The sequence below is a fragment of the Pristiophorus japonicus genome, unplaced genomic scaffold (genome assembly GCF_044704955.1).
Source record: "Pristiophorus japonicus isolate sPriJap1 unplaced genomic scaffold, sPriJap1.hap1 HAP1_SCAFFOLD_343, whole genome shotgun sequence".
Taxonomy (NCBI): Eukaryota; Metazoa; Chordata; class Chondrichthyes; family Pristiophoridae; genus Pristiophorus; species Pristiophorus japonicus.
In genome coordinates, this window is record NW_027253248.1 from 566,077 (window position 1) to 585,157 (window position 19,081).

A 19,081-nucleotide genomic window follows, 5' to 3' on the forward strand; every position below is an offset into this window, starting at 1 on the left:
TTCAACTTTTTACAATTTATATTAATGACTTGGATGAAGGGACTGAGTGTAACATAGCCAAATTTTCTGATGATACAAAAATAGGCGGGAAAGCAAGGAGGAGGACGCAAAGAATCTACAAAGGGATATAGATAGGCTCAATGAGCGGGCTAAAATCTGGCAGATGGACTATAATGTGGTAAAATGTCAGGTTAGCTCCTTTTGGTCGGAAAAATAAAAAAGCAAATTATTATTTAAATGGAAATGATTACAAAATGCTTTAGTCCAGAGGGATCTAGGGGTTCTTGTACATGAAACTCAAAAGATTAGCATGCAGGTAAAGCAAGTAATCAGAAGACAAATGGAATGCTGGCCTTTATTGCAAGGGGGATAGAGTATGAAAGTAGGGAAGTCCTGCTACAATTGTACAGGGTATTGGTAAGACCACACCTGGAGCACTGTGCACAGCTTTGGTCTGGACTTGTCTCCATTCCCGTGCCAAGGGGATTGCTACACCAGACGGGAGGGGCAACATTTGGGGACACGGATTCCCCACTAATTCCCATTCCCCTTCTTTCTGGTGGATAATGGAGGGGCCACTGTGTGTAATGTGCAAGTCAGTAAGAATTATCAGCAAGCTCTTTCTAATTGGAGATTTTATTCAGTGGAAACTTTCACACACTATTGTAGATTTTGTACCAAAGATCAGTTTAGGATTAAAGTAAAAGTTCATAATTTTATTGCAAACTAACTTTCTGTTGAGAGTCGCTGAATTAAGGGGAAAGATAACACACAGCGTTTCTTAAATGGACACTGCAGCCCCGAGAACACAATCAGCAATATATCCAGAATATTAAAGTCCAGCCCAGTTATCGGGTTATTATCAGCAGAAACAAACCCCAACTGTCAGAATGAACATGGTTCAGTCGGGATGTGATTAACAGCAGCAATAACAGCAGATTCCAACTCCTGCAGTCACTTGTGAACTCGCTGGTGTGTCAGCAGGTCGGATGTACAAGTGAATCCCTTCCCACACTCAGAGCAGGTGAACAGCCTCTCCCCAGTGTGAACTCGCTGGTGTATCAGCAGGTTGGATGACTGACTGAATCCCTTCCCACACTCAGAGCAGGTGAACGGCCTCTCCCCAGTGTGAATTCGCTGGTGTCTCAGCAGGTGGAATGAATGAGTGAATCCCTTCCCACACTCAGAGCAGGTGAATGGCCTCTCCCCAGTGTGAACTCGCTGGTGTCTCAGCAGGTGGGATGATGTAGTGAATCCCTTCCCACATTCAGAGCAGGTGAATGGCCTCTCCCCAGTGTGAACTCGCTGGTGAGCTACAAGGTGGGATGACTGAGTGAATCCCTTTCCACACTCAGAACAGGTGAACGGCCTCTCTCCTGCGTGAACTTGCTGGTGTATCAGCAGGTTGGATGACTGAGTGAATCCCTTCCCACACTCGGAGCAGGTGAATGGCCTCTCCCCAGTGTGAACTCGCTGGTGAGCTACAAGTTTGGATGACCGAGTGAATCCCTGCCCACACACGGAGCAGGTGAATGGCCTCTCCCCAGTGTGAACTCGCTGGTGAACTACAAGGTCAGATGACTGAGTGAATCCCTTCCCACACTCAGAGCAGGTGAACGGCCTCTCCCCAGTGTGAACTCGCTGGTGTCTCAGCAGAGTGGATGGCTGACTGAATCCCTTCCCACACACTGGGCAGGTCAATGGCCTCTCCCCAGTGTGATTGCGTCGATGAATTTCCAGCTCAGACGGTGATCTGAATACCTTCCCACAGTCACCACAGTTCCACGGTTTCTCCATGGTGCGGGTGTCCTTGTGACTCTCCATGGTTGGATGATCAGTTGAAGCCTCGTCCACGCACAAAACACGTTTACAGTTTCTCCGCGCGGTGAATGGTGCGATGTTTTTTCAGGCTGTGTAACTGGTTAAAGCTCTTTCCATAGGCAGTGGAACACTCACTCGGGTGTGTGTGTGTCTCGGTGCCTTTCCAGTCACACTGACATTTGAAATCTTTTCCCACAGGCAGAACAGGCAAACATTTCTCCTTCCACTTTCAAAGGCCAATGATATTCAGGTCCTGAAGAATCGATTGACTCCGTCAGATCTTGATGTGATGTTTGGTTTGTGCTTCCTGTCTGAAAATCTCCCCTTCCAATATTCTGTAAAAGGAGATAATAAAACTCATCGCTGTCAGTACAAGACAGAAATTCAGAATAGACAATCTAGGGACCAAGTTTCAACAGGAGTTGCTCCTATTTTTTTGGAACAACGAGTTTTTTTTTTGAGTATCCTAGAAATCGCAATTCTCCCCATTTAGTTTGCTCCAGTTTCAGTCGGTTAGTTCAGTTTTTTTTTTAGTTCAGTTTCTTTTTGGTTCAGTTTTTTTTTCCAAAAGAAGGCGTTACCAGCCACTTACGCCTGTTTTGGCCATTTAAGTAAGTTTAGACAGCGAAAAGTTACTCCAAACTAACTTAGGCCTGAGTAAATGTCCACTTTGATATGCTCAGAAAAACCTTGCGGACACTTTAGCAATCAGGCGCAGGTAGCCAGAGTTAAGGGGAGGGGGAAGTGAAGTTAGAGGGAAGTTAGAGGATTTTCCAAAGCATTAAACATTTCACTTTTAAAAATAAAGAACCATCATCAATAATAAATGATCAATAAATCAATCAATAAATAAATCAATAAATAAAATAAATCAATAAATCAATAAATAAAAAATTATAAGTTCCTACCTCACCTAATGCAGCAGTATGCGTTGGGGAGCACCGGGAGCCCTCCAGCAGCACACGGCCCACACTCAGCCCTGCCTGCCTGCCTGATTACATTTTCAAGGGGAAGAGCTCGGGTGTGCCCCGCCGCCGAGGAGGTGGTCCGTTGGGGCCCACTGCCGAGGAGGTGGTCGGGCGGCCCCATCGTGGAGGAGGTGTTTAGGTGGGCCAGCGAGGAGGCCTTGAGGTAAGAGCAGTGGTGGCGAGGTGAGGCCCGAGGTTGGGCAGCGGCGAGGTGAGGGGCGGTGAGGCAAGGCCTGAGGTTGGGCAGCTGGAATTAGAAAGCAAAAATCAAGAAAGTGAGTTTGAAGGAGAGAGGAAACAAGCAGGAAAAAAGGGTAAAAAAAACAAACTTAAAGGCACTTTGTCTAAATGCACGTAGCATTTGTAACAAAATAGATATATTGAGACAAATGGGTATGATCTGATAGCCATTACAGAGACGTGGTTACAAGGACCGGTAATTAAATATTCAGGGGTGCTTGACAATCCGGAAGGACAGACAGAAAGGAAAAGGGGGTGGGGTAGCTCTATTGATAAAGGATGGAATCACTGCAATAGTAAGAAATGATACTGTCTCAAATGATAAGGATGTTGAAACAGTTTGGGTGGAGATAAGGAACAATAAGGGGAAAAAGTCACTGGTGGGCATAGTCTATAGGCCCCCGAACAGTAGCAACTCTGTTGGTCGGAGCGTAAACCAGGAAATAGTGGGGGCTTGTAAAAAGGGAACAACAATAATCATGGGTAATTTTAATCTCCATATTGGTTGGATAAATCAAATTGGTCAGGGCAGCCTTGAGGAGGAGTTCATGGAGTGCATAAGCGACAGGTTCCTTGAGCAGTATGTAACAGAACCAACCAGGGGGCAGGCTATCTTAGATCTGGTCCTGTCTAATGAGACAGGATTAATAAACAATCTCCTAGTAAAGGATCCCCTCGGAATGATTGATCAGAGCATGACTGAATTTCAAATTCAGATGCAGGGTGAGAAAGTTGGATCTCAAATCAGCGTACTAAGCTTAAATAAAGGAGACTATGAAGGTATGAGGGCAGAGTTGGGTAACTTGGACTGAGAAAATAGATTAAAGTGCAGGACGGTTGATGAACAGTGGTGTACATTTAAGGAGATATTTCACAACTCTCAAGAAAAATCGATTCCAGTGAGGAGGAAAAGGTGCGAGAGAAAATAGAGCCATCCATGGCTAATTAAAGAAATAAAGGCCATTATCCATTAAAAACAAGGGCATACAAAGTGACCAAATCTAGTGGGACGACAGAAAACTGGGAAGCTTTTAAAAACCAGCAAAGAATAACTAAAAAATGAGTAAGAAAGGGAAGATAGACTGTGAAAGTAAACTAGCAGAAAATATAAAAACAGATAACAAGAGTTTCTATAGGTATATAAAAACGAAAAGAGTGGCTAAAGTAAATGTTGGTCCTTTAGAGGACGAGACCGGGGAATTAGTAACGGGGAACAGGGAGATGGCAGAAACTCTGAACAAATATTTTGTATCGGTCTTTACGGTAGAGGACACTAATATTCCAACAGTGGATAGTCAAGGGGATACAGAGGGGGAGGAACTTAACACAATCACTAAGGAGGTGGTACTCAGTAAGATAATGGGATTAAAGGCAGATAAAACCCCTGGACCTGATGGCTTGTATCCTAGAGTCTTAAGAGAAGTAGCGGCAGGGATTGTGGATGCATTGGTTGTAATTTACCAAAATTCCATGGATTCTGGGGAGGTCCCAGCAGATTGGAAAACTGCAAATGTAATGCCACTATTTCAAAAAGGAGGCAGACAAAAAGCAGGAAACTATAGACCAGTTAGCCTAACATCTGTGATTGGGAACATGTTGGATCCATTATTAAAGAAGCAGTAGCAGGACATTTGCAAAAGCAAAATTCAGTCATGCAGAGTCAGCATGGATTTATGAAGGGGAAGTCATGTTTGACAAATTTGCTGGAATTCTTTGGGGATGTAATGAACCGGGTGAATAAGGGGGAACCAGTGGATGTGGTGGATTTGGACTTCCACAAGGCATTTGACAAGGTGCCACATAAAAGGTTACTGCACAAGATAAAAGTCCACGGGGATGAGGGTAATATATTAGCATGGATAGAGGATTGGCTAACTAACAGAGAACAGAGAATCAGGATAAATGGTTCATTCACTGGATGGCAACCAGTAACTAGTGGGGTGCCACAGGGATCAATGCTGGGACCCCAACTATTTACATTCTATATTAACGACTTGGAAGAAGGGACTGAGTGTAACGTAGCCAAGTTTGCCGACGATACAAAGATGGGAGGACAAGTAAAATCTGCAAAAGGACACAGACAGGCTCAGTGAGTAGGCAAAAATTTGGCAGATGGAGTATAATGTTAGAAAGTGTGATGTCATGCACTTTGGCAGAAAAAAAATCAAACAGCAAGTTATTATTTAAATGGAGACAGATTGCAAAGTGCCGCAGTACAGTGGGACCTGGGGGTACTTGTGCATGAAACACAAAAGGATAGTATGCAGGTACAGCAAGTGATCAGGAAGGCTAATGGAATGGAGTATAAAAGCAGGGAAGTCTTGCTACAGTTGTACAACGTATTGGTGAGGCCACACCTGGAATACTGCGTGCAGTTTTGGTTTCCATATTTACGAAAGGATATACTTGCTTTGGAGACAGTTCACAGAAGGTTCACTAGGTTGATTCCATGGATGAGGGAGTAAGGTTGAGTAGGTTGGGCCTCTACTCATTGGAATTCAAAAGAATGAGAGGAGATCTAATCAAAATGTATTAGATATAAGGGGGCTTGTAAAGGTGGATGCAGAGAGGCTGTTTCCACTGATGGGGGAGACTAGAATTGGAAGGCATGATCTTAGAATAAGAGGCCACCAATTTAAAAGAGAGATGAGGAGAAATTTCTACTATCAGACGGTTGTAAATCTGTGGAATTCACTGCCTCAGAGAGCTGTAGAAGCTGGGACATTGAATAAATTTAAGACAGAAATCGACAGTTTCTTAAACGATAAGGGGAGATAAGAGGTTATGGGAATCGGGCAGGGAAGTGGAGCTGAGTCCAAGATCAGATCAGCCATGATCTTATTGAATGGCGGAGCAGGCTCGAGCAGCTGTATGGCCTACTCCTGCTCCTATTTCTTATGTTCTTATAAGGTGCTGACTCTGGCTGGGTTCAGTTCTACACTCACTGGTTCTCCTCCCCTGAAGGTGCTGACTCTGTCTGGGTTCAGTTCTACACTCACTGGTTCCCCTTCCCTGAAGGTGCTGACTCTGTCTGGGTTCAGTTCTACACTCACTGGTTCCCCTCCCCTGAAGGTGCTGAGTCTGTCTGGGTTCAGTTTGACACTCACTGGTTCCCCTCCCCTGAAGGTGCTGAGTCTGTCTGGGTTCAGTTCTACACTCACTGGTTCCCCTCCCCTGAAGGTGCTGACTCTGGCTGGGTTCAGTTCCAGACACTGACATCATTCACTTTGTTCCTGCACCAACATGGCCGCGCATGCGCTTTGCTACTCACTGAATATCGATGGCAGACCGTTGAACCTGACTTCCTACACCAAAATGTCCGCCATTAGATGGGCCTGTGACCGGGAGAAAGCCCCGAAGCTGCAACCGCCGATATTCCGGTTATTATTTCGGGCTTGTGGCGGGCACCGGTTGTTTATGAAGCCTCGCCGGCTCCCCGCTGGTTCATTACTCCGCTCTGCACCGATGAAAAGGACACTTCTGAGGAGCGTGCGGAAAACATACTGCCTCCGCCATTACCCGCACCGCACATGCTCCAAAGCCCCTCCCACCCAGGACCCGCGCCTGCGCACTGAGCTCCTGTAGTCTGGGGGCGGCTCATTCTTCCCCGCGGGACATGCTGGGTACATATGACCATGAGAAATAGGAGCAGGAGTGGGCCACCCGGACCCCCGGGCCTGCTCCCCATTCAATAAAATCATGGCTGATCTGATCATAGAGTCAGCTCCACATCCCTGCCCGCTCCCCAGAGCCCTTTACTCCCTTATCGCTCAAAAATTTGTCCATCTTTGCCTTAAATATATTCAATGAACCAGCCTCCACTGCTCTCTAGGGCAGAGAATTCCACATATTTACAACCCTCTGAGAAAAGAAATTCCTCCTCATCTCAGTTTTAAATGGGCTGAGGAGAAAGGCTGCATTTGTGAATAGAACAGGATTTACTGTGATTGCATTGGACACTGAAACATTCTGGCAACTCTTGTTCATTTCTGATGATCTTAATAACCCTTATACCTGAGCTGGAAATTGATATCCTGTATAAATATTGAATAAATTATCTGTGTTTGAAACACAGTGTTTCGAATATTTGATTGCTCCGTGATCACAGGAGACCAATTGATGTTTCATTTTAGTGCTTTTTCTTAATCTAACATATCACTTCTTACCGAGTTTGCCTTCTATCATTTAAACCCCAAACTTGTTCTGTTTGAGGTCCTACAAGACGAATTTATGGAGCTAGGAGCTAAATTAAAAAGTAGGACCTCAAAGGTAGTAATCTCAGGATTGCTACCAATTCTATGTGCTGGTCAGAGTAGGAATCGCAGGATAGCTCAGAGGAATACGTGACTTGAGGAGTGGTGCAGAAGAGAGGGATTCAAATTCCTGGAATATTGGAACCGGTTCTGGGGAAGGTGAGACCAGTACAATTGATCTACACCTGGGAAGGACCAGAACCAATGTCCTCGGGGGAGTGTTTGCTAGTTCTGTTGGGGAGGGGTTAGACTAATATGGTTGGGGGATAGGAACCTATGCAGGGAGGCAGAGGGAAAAAGAATGCGGGCAGAAGCAAACCCATTGTAAATGTCAACAATTGTATTTAAGTGTTGTTCAGAGGGCAGTGTCATTAATTTAGAATTTTTTTTACATCAACAACAATACCAGGAATCAGAGCGTGTAGATAAATGGAGTAGGATTCAAGAGTAGAAAGAAGAAAAGTAAAAGTGGAGGGCAGAGAAACCAAAGACAAAAAGCAAAAAGGGCCACATTACAGCAAAATTCTAAAGGGGCAAAGTGTGTTGGAAAGACAAGCCTGAAGGCTCTGTGCCTCAATGTGAGGAGTATTCATAATAAGGTGGACGAATTAACTGCACAGATAGCTGTTAACAGATATGATGTAATTGGCATCACGGAGACATGGGTCCAGGGTGACCAAGGCTGGGAACTCAACATTCAGGGGTATTCAACATTCAGGAAGGATAGACAGAATGGAAAAGGAGGTGGGGTGGCGTTGCTGGTTAAAGAGGAAATTAACGCAATAGTAAGGAAGGACATTAGCTTGGATGATGTGGAATCAGTATGGGTCAAGCTACGGAATACAAAAGGGCAGAAAACGCTAGTGGGAGTTATGTACACACCACCAAACTGTAGTAGTGAGGTTGGGGGCAGCATCAAATAAGAAATTAGGGATGCGTGCAATAAAGGTACAGCAGTTATCATGGGAGACTTTAATCTGCATATTGATTGGGCTAACAAACCCGGTAGCAATGCAGTGGAGGCGGATTTCCTGGAGTCTTTTACGGATGGTTTTCGAGACCAATATGCCGAGGAACCAACTAGAGGGCTGGCCATCCTAGGCTGGGTGATGTGAAATGAGAAAGGACTAATTAGCACCCTTGGGAAAGAGTGACCATAATATGGTAGAATTCTTTATTAAGATGGAGAGTGACACAGTTAATTCAGAGACTAGGGTCCTGAATTTAGGAAAGGTAACTTCGATGGTATGGGACATGAATTGGCTAGAATAGACTGGTGAATGATACTTAAAGGGTTGTCGGTGGCTTGGCAATGGCAAACATTTAAAGATCACATTGATGAACTTCAACAATTGTACATCCCTGTCTGGAGTAAAAATAAAATGGGGAAGGTGGCTCAACCGTGGCTAACAAGGGAAATTAAATAGAGTGTTCAATCCAAGGAGGAGGCATATCAACTGGTCAGATAAAGCAGCAAATCTGAGGACTGGGAGAATTTTATAATTCAGCAGAGGAGGACAAATGGTTTAATTTGGAGGCGGAAAATAGAGTTTGAGAGGAAGCTTGCTGTGAACATAAAAACGGGCTGCAAAAGATTCTATAGATATGTGAAGAGAAAAAGATTAGTGAAGACAAACGTAGGTCCTTTGCAGTCAGATTCAGGTGAATTTATGATGGGGAACAAAGAAATGGCGGACCAGTTGAACAAATACTTTGGTTCTGTCTTCATGAAGAAAGATACCAATAACCTTGTGGAAATACTAGCGGACCGAGGGTATAGTGAGAAGGAGGAGCTGAAGGAAATCCTTATTAGATGGGCGATTGCGTGAGGGAAATTGATGGGATTGAAGGCAGATAAATCCCCAGGGCCTGATAGTCTGCATCCCAGAGTACTTAAGGAAGTGGCCCTAGAAATAGTGGATGCATTGGTGATCATTTTCCAACCATCTATCAACTCTGGATCAGTTCCTATGGGCTGGAGGGTTGCTAATGCAACACCACTTTTTTAAAAAGGCGGGAGAGAGAAAACGGGTAATTATAGACCAATTAGCCTGACATCAGTAGTGGGAAAAATGTTGGAATTCATTATTACAGATAAAATAACAACGCATTTGGAAAGCAGTGAAAGGGTCAGTTCAAGTCAGCATGGATTTATGAAAGGGAAATCATGCTTTACAAATCCTCTAGAATGTTTTGAGGATGTAACTAGTAAAGTGGACAAGGGAGAACCAGTGGATGTGGTGTATTTGGACTTTCAAAAGGCTTTTGACAAGGTCCCACATAAGAGATTGGTGCGCAAAATCAAAGCACCTGGTATTGGGGGTAATGTACTGACGTGGATAGAGAACTGGTTGGCAGACAGGAAGGAGAGAGTTTGGATAAAGGACTCCTTTTCAGAATGGCAGGCAGTCACTAGTGGGATGCCGCAGGACTCAATGCTGGGATGCCAGCTAATTACAAGATAAATTAACGATTTAGATGAAAGAATTGAGTGTCATATCTCCAAGTTTGCAGATGACACTAAGCTAAGTGGCGGTGTGAGCTGTGAGGAGGACGCTAAGAGGCTGCAGGGCTACTTGGACAGGTTAGGTGAGTGGGCAAACTGATGCCAGATGCAGTATAATGTGGATAAATGTGAGCGAATCCACTTTGGTGGAAAAAGCATGAAGGCTGGGCCTTTATTCATTGGAGTTTAGAAGGATGAGAGGGGATCTCATGGAAACATATAAAATTCTGATGGGACTGGACAGGTTAGATGGAGGAAGAATGTTCCCAATGCTGGGGAAGTCCGGAACCAGGGGACCTTATCTAAGGATAAGATGCAAGCCATTTAGAACTGAGATGAGGAGAAACTTATTCACTCAGAGAGTTGTTAACTTGTGGAATTCCCTACCGCAGTGAGTTGTTGATGCCAGTTCATTGGATATATTCAAGAGGGAGTTAGATATGGCCCTTATGGCTGAAGGGATCAAGCGGTATGGAGAGAAAGCAGGAAAGAGGTACTGAGGGAATGATCAGCCATGATCTTATTGAATGGTGGTGCAGGCTTGAAAAACCGAATGGCCTACTCCTGCACCTATTTTCTATGTTGCTATGTTTCTATGTTTGAGTACATGAGTTGTGGTTGTAGTAGACTTAAATGCAGTGTCTTACTTTAAATTCAGCTGAAATCGTTTGAACCACCCCTTTATTGAACTGTCTTGCATAAGATTTATCATGGGTGACTTTAATATGGATATAGATTGGGCTAACCAAACTGGAAGCAAGATGGTGGAGGAGGATTTCCTGGAGTGCATAGGGGATGGTTTTCTAGACCAATATGTCGAGGAACCAACTGGGGGGAGGCCATCTTAGACTGGGTGTTGTATAATGAGAGAGGATTAATTAGCAATCTCGTTGTGCGAGGCCCCTTGGAGAAGAGTGACCATAATATGGTGGAATTCTACATTAGGATGGAGAATGAAACAGTTAATTCAGAAGCCGTGGTCCAGAACTTAAAGAAAGGTAACTTTGAATATATGAGGCGTGAATTGGCTAGGATAGATTGGCAAATTATATTTATGGGGTTGACTGTGGATGGGCAATGGCAGACATTTAGAGACCGCATGGATGAACTACAACAACTGTCCATCCCTGTCTGACGTAAAAATAAAAAAGGGAAGGTGGCTCAACTGTGGCTATCAAGGGAAACAGGGATAGTATTAAAGCCAAGGAAGTGGCATACAAATTGGCCAGAAATAGCAGCGAACCCGGGGACTGGGAGAAATTTAGAACTCAGCAGAGGAGGACAAAGGGTTTGATTAGGGCAGGGAAAATAGAGTCCGAGATGAAGCTTGCAGGGAACATTAAGACAGACTGCAAAAGTTTCGATAGATATGTAAAGAGAAAAAGGTTAGTAAAGACAAACGTAGGTCCCCTGCAGTCAGAATCAGGGGATGTCATAACGGGGAACAAAGAAATGGCAGACCACTTGAACAAGTACTTTGGTTCGGTATTCACTAAGGTGGACACAAACAACCTTCCAGATATAAAAGGAATCAGAGGGTCTAGTAAGAAGGAGGAACTGAGGGAAATCCTTATTGATCGGGAAATTGTGTTGGGCAAATTGATGGGATTGAAGGCCAATAAATCCCCAGGGCTTGATGGAATGCATCCCAGAGTACTTAAGGAGAGTACTTGGAAATAGCGGATGCATTGACAGTCATTTTCCAACATTCCATAGACTCTGGATCAGTTCCTATGAAGTGGAGGGTAGCTAATGTAACACCACTTTACAAAAAAGGAAGGAGAGAAAAAACAGGTAATTATAGACCGGTCAGCCTGACATTGGTAGTGGGTAAAATGATGGAATCAATTATTAAGGATGTCATAGCTGCGCATTTGGAAAGAGGTGACATGATAGGTCTAAGTCAGCATGAATTTGTGAAAGGGAAATCATGCTTGACAAATCTTCTGGAATTTTTTGAGGATGTTTCCAGTTGAGTGTGTTAGTGTGAATGTTTTGAACAATCAGTCAACACTCAGAGTCGGTCCCAACGCCAATGCGGGCTTTATTTTTGCTAGCGGGGAGGAAGCCTCGGGACTGGATCCAGGCACTTCTCTCCGATGAACAAAGAAACTCATCGATATTTATATGTTTTACAATAGTTCTTTACAGTTACTCAGCCCACTTCAGCTGGACACAATCCAATCATAACGATTATAGATTACATTTAGGTTTCTTTAACCCAATAGAATTCTCCTGATATCTCAGGGGCTGTATGTTAGGTTTTTGTCAGCTCGGGCTGATTAATGATCTCGTTATGTGAGGCAGGTTCCCCCCTTATCTCTGTTCCTCGGGGCTCGGCTGTGTGAAGTCACTGATTATACCAGTGTACTATAAAGGTTCGTTATAATTATCTTGTATCCAAGGCATTCCTGGTAGTGGGCCTCACTAGGTCATTGCTCGGTCAGCCTCAGTCAGTAGTTCATTACTTGACTAACTGAGTACCCATCATGCTTGGGCAGCCATTTTATATGTGGCCACTTTAAACTTATAGGAGTTTAGATATATCCAGCAAGTGTCTAATGCCGAGTGTTTTGATATATTCAGCAGGTGCCTAATGCCTACAACAAGTGGACAAGGGAGAACCAGTTCATGTGGTGTATTTGGACTTTCATAAGGCTTTCGACAAGGTCCCACACAAGAGATTAATGTACAAAGTTAAAGCACATGGGATTGTGGGTAGTGTGCTGACGTGGATTGAGAACTGGTTGGCAGACAGGAAGCAAAGAGTAGGAGTAAATGGGGACTTTTCAGAATGGCAGGCAGTGACTAGTGGTGTACCGCAAGGTTCTGTGCTGGGGCCCCAGCTGTTTACATTGTACATTAAGGATTTAGACGAGGGGGTTAAATGTAGTATCTCCAAATTTGCGGATGAGACTAAGTTGGGTGGCAGTGTGAGCTGCGAGGAGGATGCTATGAGGCTGCAGAGTGACTTGGATAGGTTAGGTGAGTGGGCAAATGCATGGCAGATGAAGTATAATGTGGATAAATGTGAGGTTATTCATTTTGGTGGTAAAAACAGAGAGACAGACTATTATGTGAATGGTAACAGATTAGGAAAAGGGGAAGTGCAACGAGATGGGTGTCATGCTACATCAGTCATTGAAGGTTGGCATGCAGGTGCAGCAGGCAGTTAAGAAAGCAAATGGCATGTTGGCCTTCATAGTGAGGGGATTTGAGTACAGGGGCAGGGAGGTGTTACTACAGTTGTACAGGGCCTTGGTGAGGCCACACCTGGAGTATTGTGTACAGTTTTGGTCTCCTAACTTGAGGAAGGACAATCTTGCTATTGAGCGAGTGCAGCGAAGGTTCACCAGACTGATTCCTGGGATGGTGGGACTGACATGTCAAGAAAGACTGGATCAACTGGGCTTGTATTCACTGGAGTTCAGAAGAATGAGAGGGGATCTCATAGAAACGTTTAAAATTCTGATGTGTTTAGACAGGTTAGATGCAGGAAGAATGTTCCCAATGTTGGGGAAGTCCAGAACCAGGGGTCACAGTCTAAGAATAAGAAGTAAGCCATTTCGGACCGAGATGAGGAGAGACATCTTCATCCAGAGAGTGGTGAACCTGTGGAATTCTCTACCACAGAAAGTTGTTGAGGCCAATTCACAAAATATATTCAAAAAGGAGTTAGATGAAATCCTTACTACTCGGGGGATCAAGGGGTATGGCGAGAAATCAGGAATGGGGTATGAAGTTGCATGTTCAGCCATGAACTCATTGAATGGTGGTGCAGGCTCGAAGGGCCGAATGGCCTCCTCCTGCACCTATTTTCTATGTTTTCTATGTTTCTATGTGAGATTTGAAATCCGTTACTTGACTAACTGAGTACCCATCATGCTTGGGCAGCCATTTTATATGTGGCCACTTTAAACTTATAGGAGTTTAGATATATCCAGCAAGTGTCTAATGCCGAGTGTTTTGATATATTCAGCAGGTGCCTAATGCCTACAACAAGTGGACAAGGGAGAACCAGTTCATGTGGTGTATTTGGACTTTCATAAGGCTTTCGACAAGTTAACCCGGTTTTGGAACCGATTGAATTTAACAAACTCATCCACACATTTTACACGTGATAGCCTGTGAAATATCGTGATATTTGTAATTGTTATTGCCACAAACTCCGTTCCCTAGTCACTGATTCCATCCCTCTTCCCAACTTCTGCCTGACGCCGAACCAGTCTGTTCACAACCTTGGTGTCATACTTAACCCTGAAATAAGTTTTTGACCACATATCCACATCATAACTAAGATTGCCTATTTCCACTTCTGTAACATCGCCCGTCTCTGCTCTTGCCTCAGCTCATCCACTGCTGAAGCCGTCATCCATGTCTTTGTTACTTCTGGTCTTGACAATTCCAATGCACTCCTCCCACATTCTACCCTACATAAACTAGAGTTGATCCAAAACTCGGCTGCCCGTGTCCTAACTCACACCAAGTCCTGCTCACCTATCACCCCTCTGCTCGCTGACCTACACTGGCTTTTGTTAAGCAATGCCTTGAGTTCAAAATTCTAATACTTATTTTCAAATCCCTCCATGGCCTCGTCCCTCCCTAGCTCTATAAACTCCTCCAGCCCCACATCTGCTCCCCCCACCCCCACACCCCGGCCAAAAAGATAGCTGCCTTCCTGAGCATCCCTGATTATAATTGTTCAACCACTGGTGGCTTTGTTGGCTGTGCCTTCTGTTGCCCAGGCCCCAAGTTCTGGAATGCCCAGCTTAAACCTTCCTGTCTAACCCCTGCTGTACCTGCCCTGGCAGTTTTTGATGGGATCGTGTGTAGCAAGCTTTTCTCTGTATCTAGTGGACATAGTCTCAGAAAAAGTGGCCACCCATATAAAACTGAGATGTGGAGGAATTTCTTCTCTCAGAGGATTGTAAATCTGTGAATTTTCTGCCCCAGAGAGCTGTGGAGGCTGGGTCATTGAATATATTTAAGGCGGAAATAGACAGATTGTTGAGCGATAAGTGAGTAAAGAGTTCTGGGGAGCGGGCAGGGAAGTGGAGCTGAGTCTGTGATCAGACCAGCCATGATCTTATTGAATGGGAAGCAGGCTCGGGGTCCGGGTGGCCCAGTCCTGTTCCTATTTCTCATGGTCTCCACCCACCGAGCCTGTTTTTTTTTCTTGTCTCTAATGGCCACTGATCATTATCCCACCACTCACATTCTATCCTGACTAATGTTGTTCTAACTCCTGCCAGTACCATTTGAATTCGGCCCATCCTCCCTTTTGTCTCTCTAATCTCTCCTGCCTTCCCCCTATCACAGACCTTCCCTGTTGTCCTTTCTCCCCCTCCCCCTTTCAGTGCTCCTCAGTATCTATTCTTTCCCAGCACTCTCCAGTTGTGACGGAGGGCCGCGGCCCCGCCCCCTCTGACGCTGCCCACAGATGCTGCCTGAGCTGCGGACACTTCCGGCATCTTCTGTTTGTGTCGCCAGAGACACTTTCCCTTCAGCACCGCGCGCCCTGGATTGTTCGCCGATTGATTGATTGGTGCCGTGGCCCCGGCCCCCACCCCTCCGCTGATTGGCGCGGAGCAGTGCGCGCTGGGTGGGCTGGTGCCCCGCGCCGCCTCGCCATTGGCTGCGAGCTGAGTGCTGCGCGCGCGCGGGCGATTGGCGGTTTGTTGGCGGGTTCCGCTCGCGGCCTTTGAACTCGGGGCCCGGGTAAGGCGGGGCGGATTGTGCGCAGGCGTGATGCCAGCCTATTGGCCGCGGACGGACGGACGATGTTTCGCCACCGCCGCCGTCGCGGAGGATGTAGCAGCGCGCCCGGCCTCCCTGCGGACTCACGCGGGCAGCGAGATTTGGCCGCCGAGTCGGCGGGTGGCGGCTGCAGGGCACCTTCAGGAGGGGACGGGCCTTGGTTACTGTCGGTGAATGAGGGGAATTCGGCCGCCATTTTGGGCAGCGCGGGACCGCCCGCCGCAGGGAGCGAAAGGGGCGGGGCTTACTCGACATCACAATGTTGCCATTGTCCCGCTGCAGGGCAGGGAGCATGCGCGGCGGCCATCTTACTGCAGGGAGGCCATCAGGTGCAGGATGGGGACCAGTGACATGAATACATGAGAACATCAGAAATAGGAGATGCTTCGGCCATTTGCCGCCATTCAATAAGGTGATGGCTGCAGCATCTGGGGTGGTTCTCCTTGGAGCAGTGAAGGTGCAGGGCAGGTTTAACAGAGGTGCTCACAATCAGGAAGGCTTTAGATTGAGTCAGGGAGCAGAGTTGTTCTGCTCACACAATCAGAATGGTTACAGCACGGAAGGCCATTCAGCCCATTGAACCCTTGCTGACTCCCAGCTAGTTACAATGCCCCGCCCTTTCCTCTGGCCCTGCAAATGTTTTCTTTCAGATAATTATACAACTCCCTTTTGAAAACCGTGATTGAGTCTGCCTCCACCACCTTTTTCAGGCCGTGCATTCCAAATCGTAACCACTTGCTGCATAAAATAGATTTTTCTTCTATCACCTTTGGTTCTTCTGCCAATTCACTCATGTACCAGCAGGTTGGATGAATGAGTGAATCCCTTCCCACACACAGGGCAGTTGAACGGCCTCTCTCCATTGTCACGGCATCGATGAGTTTCCAGTGCAGAGGGGCAATTGAATCCCTTCCCACAATCCCCACATTTCCGCGGTTTCTCCATGGTGTGGGTGTCCTTGTGTCTCTCCAGGTTGGACGATCAGTTGAAGACTGATCCACACACAGAACATGTGTGCAGTTTCTCCCCACTGTGAATGGTGCGATGTTTTTTCAGGCTGTGTAACTGGTTAAAGCTCTTTTCACAGGCAGTGCACTGGAACACTCTCACTCGTGTGTGTGTGTCTCGTTCATCCCACCTGCTGGTATACGAGCGAATTCACACTGGGGAGAGGCCGTTCAACTGTCCTGTGTGTAGTTGCTCTGTGTGCCTTACCTGCAGTCCACCAAAGAGTGCACCATCGGAGCAGGCCAGGGAGCAGCATGGCGACCTGGCGCAACAGTCTGCACGGCCCCTGGCCTGCGAGCACCATCGGAGCAGGCCAGGGAGCAGAAAGAGAAGCATGGCGGCCTAGCCCAGCAGACTGAGCGGCCCCAGGCCTGCAAGCACCATCGGAGCAGGCCAGCGAGTGGACGAAGCAGCGTGGTGGCCTCGACCAGCAGTCTGAGCGGCCCCCAGCCTGCGAGCACCATTGAAACAGGCCAGGGAGCGGAAGGAGCAGTGTGATGGCATATCGCTCCAGGGAGCAGCACGTGCTGCAGCAGGAGAGCAACGGCAGTGAAAAGGGACGTCGCCAGGGTCCAGGTCAGTGATTGGAGCGTGGGCACGTACAGCAGGAGGGGCGAGGTTGGAGCGAAGGAGCAGCGAGAGATTGTAGAGGGACGTGATCGGGGCCCAGGAGAGGCGCGAGTTCAGGGCCTAGAAGAGGCGAGGGCCCAGGTGCAGCACAGGCCAGCCCACACTGCGATATGTGTGTGCACTAGGTCCGTGCAGCAGAGCTGGTCTCCAGTCATCTTGGTTAATCCTTGCTACTGGACCAAGACCTCTGTCAAGCTCGAGTGGTGGCTGGCATGCAACGGTCACCACCCGTTAAAAATTCCATGCTCAGGCATCTTCCATCCTTCAAGATTTAGTTTCGACCTGGAATTTTAGGTCCTTCATTGAAACACCTGTGAACTTTGTAACGTGGAAGCAAATCATCCTCGATTCGAGGGACTGCCTATGAGGATGATCTTCTGCCAATCACCATAAATCTGTCTCCTCTGGTTCTCAACACTTTAGTGGGAACAATATCTTTCTATCTGATCTGTCTGGATCCTTCATGATTTTGAACACCTATCAATTCTGCTCTCAACCTTCTCTGCTCAAAGGGGAACAACCCCAGCTTCTCCAGTCTATCCACATAACTGAAATGGCTCATCTCATGAATCATTCTTGTAAATCTTTTCTGCACCCTCTCGAAGGCCATCACATCCTAATGTGCAGTGCCCAGAATTGGACACAATGCACCAGTTGAGGCTGAACCAGTTTTACAAAGGTTCATCATAACCTCCTTGCTTTTGTACGCCATGCCTCTATGATGCCCAGGACACTGTAAGCTTGTTTAACTGCTTTCTCAACCTGTCCTGCCACCTTCAGTGATTTGTGCACGTAAACCCGCTGTTCTCACTGTTCATGCAGCCCCTTTAGGATTGTATCCTTTAGTTTATCTTGCCGCTCCTCGTTCATTTATTCATGCTTCTCTAATTTTATTTCTTAGCTCAGATTCACGGCCTCAATTTATTACTTCCTCTGAGCCCCTCAACTTAATCTGGCAGCATAATGTTGGCGAGTGGTGATTGATTGCCCTGGGAACCAACAGGAAGAGAGCTCAGAGATCGGTGGTGTTATGCTCATAATAAAGTAATACAACTGAGCACTGTAGAAAATGAGTAAGTGTGACGTTAGCTCCTTTATTCAGACTCCAGCGTGGGAAGCCTGCTTATATACAATGCTTCCAAGGGATGCTGAGATCCAACAGGTAAGCCCTCTGATGGCAGTATTATACAGGTTGCCTGGGGTGGCAAACATGATATCACTCCCTCCCAAAGGCAATAGTACTCTTATTTACAGGGTGAGACGATTTGGGGCTTTTCACTCCCTTGTCGATCGTCTCGGTGCAAATGCGGGTGTCGGTGAGTTGGTTGGTTCTTCACTGGGCTGCTGGACAGCTGGCCTTTCCGGGCTGCTGGGGATGGTGAGTTCAGTTTCGTGGTCAACCGTGATGTCGGTTGCCACTTGTGTGTATGTTGGAGGGTCGAAGTTGGTGGTGTCCTCATCAGGTTGCTCGTGGCTGTTTGTGAATTGCAGTTTGGTTTGGTCCAAATGCTTTCTGCACATTAGTCCATTGGCAAGTTTGACCTGAAACACACTACTCCTTTCTTTGGCTATGACAGTGCCAGCAAACCATTTGGGACCATGTCCATAATTGAATACAAATACAGGGTCATTGACTTTAATATCGCGTGAAACATTTGCGCGATCATGGTACATGCTTTGTTGATGCCACCTATCCTCGATGTGATCATGGAGATCAGGGTGGACAAGAGAGAGCCTTGTTTTGAGCGCCCTTTTCATGAGCAGCTTGGCTGGGGGAACCCCGGTGAGCGAGTGGGGTCTGGTGCGGTAGCTGAGCAGGACTCGGGACAGGCGGGTCTGCAGGGAGCCTTCCGACACGCATTTCAAGCTTTGCTTGATGGTCTGGACTGCCCGTTCTG

At 46.5% G+C, this 19,081-nt stretch overlaps 1 protein-coding gene across 2 annotated transcripts; it reads right to left on the bottom strand.

Moving 5' to 3' along the window:
* Nucleotides 1-617: 617 nt before the first annotated feature.
* On the bottom strand, nucleotides 618-6,544 carry LOC139250058 (zinc finger protein 239-like). Of its 2 annotated transcripts, XM_070872632.1 has the most exons (3): nucleotides 6,301-6,544; nucleotides 1,069-2,156; nucleotides 618-984 (listed from the first exon to the last, which is right to left on the bottom strand). In XM_070872632.1, exons 2-3 carry the CDS (start codon nucleotides 1,822-1,824, stop codon nucleotides 955-957), a joined length of 786 nt encoding a protein of 261 aa, XP_070728733.1. In that variant the 5' UTR covers nucleotides 1,825-2,156; nucleotides 6,301-6,544; the 3' UTR covers nucleotides 618-954. The 2 variants fall into 2 exon arrangements, with proteins under 2 accessions (XP_070728733.1, XP_070728732.1); XM_070872631.1 differs by having other exon boundaries at nucleotides 618-2,156.
* Nucleotides 6,545-19,081: the final 12,537 nt, after the last annotated feature.